Below are 6640 nucleotides of genomic sequence, written 5' to 3' on the forward strand. Positions count from 1 at the left end.
CATTCAGCATGGTCATTACTTTTGGTTGAAAATCTTCCTAAGGTTTATTCTCTGCACCTTTTTTGTTCCTGAAATCATGAATTCCCTTACTTTAACTGATTGAGTTTTAGTTGATTCTAAAGGTGCCAGTATGGCTTCAGTATTTCCTGTAGTTATTACTTGCGTTCTTGTATAATTATAAATTTGTAAGTCCACAGTTAACATTAGTCTATCCAACTGTTTCTTTATCTCTTGATGAATAACCTGTTGATCCTCTTCTCTTTTATCTAGTGTCTGTTCACTGGATATTTCCTGGTCCAGTTTCAATGTTATTCTTTTATAATCTATCAGTGACACTGTACATTATTAATAAATTATTAATAAATTGTACCTTTTATTTTATGCATCAATTCTTCATTCTCTTCTCTTTTCTTTAGTATATGTAGACTCATTACTGATATCTGTTCTTGTAGTTCAGCTATTTCACTCTTAATATCTATTAATGATTCATTCGGATCCAGTAAACCTATCATAGTATAATAATAACACACTAACACATATAGTCATGATTCAGTACCAGTTTTATTTGTTAACATTTGTTCTATTTCCATTCTCATTCCCTTTATGATTTTGTATGATGCTGCAATAATAAAAACAATAAATTGTAATAAAATAATAAATTTCTGACCTGAAGTAGAAACTGTACGACATTTAATGTGATATTCTTTTTTCATTCCTGATAATTAATATAATCAACATTTTACATCATTCGAAGGTGACAAGTCCACCAATATTTTAGGTACTATTATATCTCATATTGTAGATAATTACTTTCTAGTTTCTTTTCCAAATCATTGGTTGCTTCTTTTACTTCCTTTAATTCCACTAGTGTACATTCCTCTTCATTTTGATCCTCCTATCAGTAAATAAGTATTACACATGCTGATCAACACTTTATGCATGCATCCACATTAATAATATTTATCACTAACCTTAGTTTTCTTTATTAGTGACAGTTCTTGTATTTTTTCCTTCATTATATTCAATTCCTGCATGTACATATTTTTATAATGAAACATGCAGTGATAAAATAATAATCCATCAATTAGCTATACACTAATATAACAACACAATCCAACACTAAGCTGTTATATACTGAAGTATTAATTCCTCCTAGTATACATGTAATACCAACACACAAGTACCTTTTCTTTTTCACTAAGTATGTTTGTTAGTTGTTGTGTAGTTTCTTTAAGTTCTTTCTGTCTCTATTGATTTAAGAATAATCAAACACAAATTATTATACCTTTGTATCATGAGATTGTTCCTTTATCTCCTGTACCTCCTCTTCCAGTGGTTCCTGTATTTCCTTTATCATACAGTATATAATGATAATTACTGACAGTATATATACACATACTTGTATCTTTTGTTTCTTCCATATTGTGCAGTATCCAATAGTAAGCTTCATTAGACCATTCTTTATTAATAATTCAAGATTCTCACTCAATTTTATAATGAGAGCTCCAGTGAGAGAGTGAGGGAAGGAGCAAGTGATGGTGATTGATTGAGTGCTTTTGATGTCGACTAGCTTCACAAATCTACCAGAAGATTTTGATACAATATCAGTAACATCCTTTAGTTTATGTTCAGTAGCTTCCCATCCAAGTACATAAGTAGCTGTTTCACATTTAAGAGGAGGACTGGCCTTAACTACATCAAACAGCTCGTTCAAGCACAGATCAACTGATAAACTACGACATGACTGATCAATTTCCCTCTTGTAGTCATCAATAAATTTCTGAGCATCATCAATCTCAAAGTGCTCAACAACAGCTTCAAGAATTACAATATTAATGAGACTGCAATTTTTTCTAATGAGACGCATGACACCTTGAAGATTTTTTATTGCACTCAATTCTGCTTCAAGGTCAGAGTTGAAATCTTCAATGAACATTTTAAGATCTTCTAAAGGAGGAGGACATTTAGAAATAACTTTGCGAACATTAGAAAACATTTTAGCAAATTTTGCAAAAAGCACATCGAAATCTTGACTTTTATATTGTGGAATATAAACAGGAGCAACTGCAGAAATGACATAATGTGACTAATAATTATACATAAACTAACACTCACCATTGGTAGGTGTTGATGTATTAGAATCAAAAGCAGAAAATTCAGAAGAGTCTTGAGCTAATAATTAACATAAAAAATGAATCATTATTAATCTGCCGACTATATACCTTCAACATCTGATACTAACTGACAATTATCATTAAATGTTTTATCTAAATTAAGATAGAATTCATTACACTGATACTGATAACTCACCATAGTCTCTTTGTATAACTGTTCCTAGTTTTACATTACCAGTGAACTTGCACAACACACTAGCAAATGTTTGTAGTAAACTATACTTGCTTTGAATAGCTACTATAATGGCAGCTAACAGGACTTCACGTTGATTAGGAACAGAGGGACTAGCAGATTCCACACTAGCCAATACTTGTCCTGTTATGACACCCTCTCTTTGAAGCATAATAGCTACACTGACAGGATCAGAGAGAGACTGAGAGAGGAGTGGATGATGAGTGTTGAATATATCAATAGACTTAGCTTTACGTTCTACATATAAGAGACATACAATACTAATACAATCAGTTATGTTAACTTACTCTCTTGATCTAACTTGTCACCTGAAGCATTCTCATTCATAGATTTAAGAGCATCTGACAGTGAGTCAAAGGTAGCTCCTCCTTTACTGTCAACATTATCAGCTCTGGACAACCATCTGGCAATGCATTCAATAAAGCAATCTTCTACTTTTGAGTAGTTTTCTGCAATAGCGTCCAGTGTGTTCTTGTGTAGTCCTAGTGTCAGTCCTAGTTCCTTCCATCTCCTCTGAGGGAAACCACATCTCTTCAACAGATTAAGTACATCAATAAGTTGCTCTAAAATCATATTCAATGATACATAGATAGTTAATGAACATTACCAATAGTCAAAGCAGAAGAGAACAGACTCAGAGAAGAGGAACAAGAACTGGTTTTAGTTGCCATTGACATTGTTAACCACACGACCGGATGCAAACTTGAAAAGGAATGTAAATTGAAAAGGGAGGGGCTCATTGGATATTCAAGAATTCATTCATATTGCAGTTTTTTGAAGGAATAAAAGGAAGAGATAGTGCTTTCTGCCCCTTCGTCTCTGTACTCCGTACATCTGACCTTCATATTGCTGAAATTAATTGATGACACCAACATCATCTCTGATTAGCGTTTTAACTAGGGCTCCAGCCTCCAGCTGGCACCCCATCAGCAGATTCTCAACCACTACCCAAGGCTCCATCTAGGCAATGATTTTGCTGGCAATTATCTGTGGTTACTTTGCAATACTGTTGCCTAGAATAGAAACCTGTTCTATTTTGGGCAACACATTTCCTACAACATCAAAGTAACCATGCAGAGTTGCAAGCTATAGAATTGCGTGGTGTATATACAGTATATGCATAATAGCTTTAATCTCCCTCTATCACAGATCACACTATCCCCAGATCACACTAAGTCGTCGTGATAACTGGGAATACACCTACACTCCTATTAATCCGTCAAAGAGCATCGATGAAGGGAATCAACTGAAAAACTCGTTTTTCTTTCCAGACTACATGCTGCCTAGATTCCTAGTGAAACTCCTCAATGCCACTTATCAGCTACAAGAAGGAGAACAATACTAACTCTTCTCTCTCTCTCTCCCTATCTCCTTTCTCTTTCTATCTTTCTTCCCTTCTCTCATTAGTATAATAATCATAATCATATAGTCATTATTGTACTAGTTGATAAAATATTTAAAATACCTTTATTTAATCTATCTTTAATAATATACATGCAAGGCTTGCTCATACTATTATTACATTAAATAATTATTATACATGTACATTAAGACTGAGGTATTTGCTTGAATTTGCCCAAGAAGCCTGCTATAAGTTATAACTGTTGTTGCACATAAAAGTTGGGTCTATTATCTGTATAATATGTACACTGGAGCATAGACACTTACAGAGCCACTAGTGTCAATAGAATTGACTACATCTAAGAAATGTTATACTATAACAATTAGTATATGCAGACTATGCACACATACACAGTAATTATTATCCACAATAATTGAAAAGTTAATACTAAATAATACCATGTAAAAAATTAAGGGGTTTTCCCCCTCGTCATGTCCAGTAACGACAAACAAAAAGCCACATTGCCTGTCAGGGATTTACCCAATTAAATATCTTAAAATATTACTATAATAAATATTGCTATAATTGTTACGTCCAGAGTTTTCCTATTTCTTTGTTATTGATAGTACTAAGGAGACTTGATGTTTTGTCCCAGAGTTGTTTATGTATTTCATCAATTGAATTAGAAGCATCTACATCAAACCAACTACCGTCTCTTAGTTTCTCATAGACTCTAGCAACCTCCTATTAATAACGAGGAAATGTATTAAGAAAGTATTACAATAATTAGATTACAATAATTTTCTATTATAGTACAATATTGGGCAGGAAATGTAATAAAAATTCTGGTAATTTTGAACTCACGAATTTTATTAAACCCAACAGCTCCAGAATCTATAATGTCAATTTCAATGAATTGCTAATTTTTTGATGATTGGCACGTTTTAATTATATGCATGTACATGTATACTAATCAACATGTGCAAAAATCAAGTGCTGACATTTGTTTTATTCCGTCAAAAAGTTCCCCTTAAAACTACTAGCTAGATGCATGTATCGTATACCGTACGGTTGGTAAATTTCATGGGGTATTAATTTTCGTTAATTTCGTGGTTTATTTTTATCCACGAAATTTTAACCCTTACCCACCCACACATAAAAGCTAATTAACGGGCCATGCAGAGCTCTAACTACTATTTTCAAGCTAGTGGAGGAGCCAGAGTTCTTGTCTGTTACTCCATATTCCACCATAAGCCATGTGTTGGAAGCTAGTAGTCCAGTAGATCCAAGTGAAAAGAAGTTTGCTAACTACCACCCACGAATATTTTTACCCACGAATATTAGCTTCTAAGGACATTTTGGAGAAAACACGAAATTTTGGACCCTCGAATATTACCAACCATATGGTATGTCCTTGCTATGAAGAAACACTCACTCATTGACTGACCTCTTGGAATGACTTCTTCTCGTATCTCTCTTCTCCATATCCTGATCTCTTGAGTGCCTCCTCTGATGAGAGATGAAAGTAGAATATAACATCAGGACAGGGCAGACCTCTATCAGGACCTTTACACCAATCAACTGATGCTACCTATCAACATAATGAATGATGATTTTAGACTTAATTATTATTTTTTACTGTGTTCATATCCCTTACAATAAAAGGAGCAATTTAACATGCATGTACATGTACACGAACACGTATACCGTATAGCTTGATATTTTCGTGGGTCAATATTTTCGTGGTTTGCTCCTAGTGGGGCAATTCGTGGTTTAATTTTCGTGGTTGATAGCTTACATAGCCTGTAAGGGGATGGCACTTCAATGATTTCGTGGGTTTAAATTTCGTGGGCAGCCCATAACCACGAAAATCACGAAATTTACATTTCACAAAAATTTCAAGCTATACGGTAATACTAGAAACAATGTAAAACATTAAAGGGTTTAGCCTTGTAGATTACTAGCTGCAAAGAAGCAGAATCTCTACCTTACATGTATGTTGCTGCTAGGAAAAGTTTTTTACTGACTTTAAAGACAAACAAACTCTACTCATTTTAGTGGGTTTTGCCCAAATAAGTAAACTGGAGTATGAAGAATGTGACTTTAAGTAAATATGCGCTCATGCAACAGCTTGTAATAAGACAACTGAGTAGTCTCTTTAGAAAAAATAACTAAGGCTATAGCCCGTAAATGGCTCAAAATAACCCCCAACTTTTATTACATTTTCTGATACATATTGATGTCTTTATGCTGTGTAGAAAGTTTAAGGTGATTCTGACTTAATTTTTTAAAGTTATGGCCCAAAATTCTGAAAAATATTCAAGGCTATAGCCTATGGATTTTTTCTGAAAATTGGCTCCAAAATCACCCCACATTTTTATTACATTTTTTGATACATATTGATGTCCATATGCTGTGCAGAAAGTTTGAGTTGATTCTGATAAATAATTTTCAAGTTATGGCCATTTTTAAAAACAGGCCAAATTTTAAAAAATACTCAAGGCTATAGCTTATGGTTTTTTTTTCAAAAAATGGCTCCGAAATCACCCCAAATTTTTATTACATTTTCTGATACACATTGATATACTTATGCTATACAGAAAGTTTGAGGCGATTCCGACTTGAATTTTTCAAGTTAGAGCCATTCTAAGAAAATGCCAAAATTCTGAAAAATACTCAAGGCTATAGCCCATGCATTTTTCCAAAAAATGGTTCAAAATGACAGATTTTTATTTTGGCAATTAGTTATGAAAGCACCAAGTTTAGCTCCCTCCCTCCAATATTTCGCTGTTTGGTACTTTCAATACATGTACATTACCTTTTTAGCAGCTGTAAAAGCGACACCTGAATGAGCATATCTGTCAATAACTAGTGTCGTACCTGACTTCAAATCTCGACGCATCCCAGCCCTAATGAGAGAGAGAGAGAAAT

General features: G+C 33.7%; 2 protein-coding genes across 2 annotated transcripts; both read right to left on the minus strand.

The window, feature by feature from the left end:
• Positions 1-6: 6 nt before the first annotated feature.
• Positions 7-1437, minus strand: LOC109587506 (uncharacterized). The gene is made up of 9 exons (XM_020003750.1): positions 1400-1437; positions 1286-1348; positions 1185-1247; positions 972-1028; positions 811-895; positions 668-715; positions 557-619; positions 371-505; positions 7-323 (listed from the first exon to the last, which is right to left on the minus strand). Exons 4-9 carry the CDS (start codon positions 1014-1016, stop codon positions 16-18), a joined length of 684 nt encoding a protein of 227 aa, XP_019859309.1. The 5' UTR covers positions 1017-1028; positions 1185-1247; positions 1286-1348; positions 1400-1437; the 3' UTR covers positions 7-15.
• A 2860-nt stretch (positions 1438-4297) lies between these two features.
• On the minus strand, positions 4298-6611 carry LOC105314767 (thymidylate kinase-like). The gene is made up of 3 exons (XM_020003749.1): positions 6528-6611; positions 5157-5300; positions 4298-4453 (listed from the first exon to the last, which is right to left on the minus strand). The coding sequence occupies exons 1-3, from the start codon at positions 6609-6611 to the stop codon at positions 4298-4300; spliced, it is 384 nt and encodes a 127-aa protein (XP_019859308.1).
• Between the last annotated feature and the right edge of the window lie 29 nt (positions 6612-6640).

The sequence above is a fragment of the Amphimedon queenslandica genome, unplaced genomic scaffold (assembly GCF_000090795.2).
Source record: "Amphimedon queenslandica unplaced genomic scaffold, v1.1 AMPQUscaffold_12548, whole genome shotgun sequence".
In the NCBI taxonomy this organism is placed as follows: Eukaryota; Metazoa; Porifera; class Demospongiae; order Haplosclerida; family Niphatidae; genus Amphimedon; species Amphimedon queenslandica.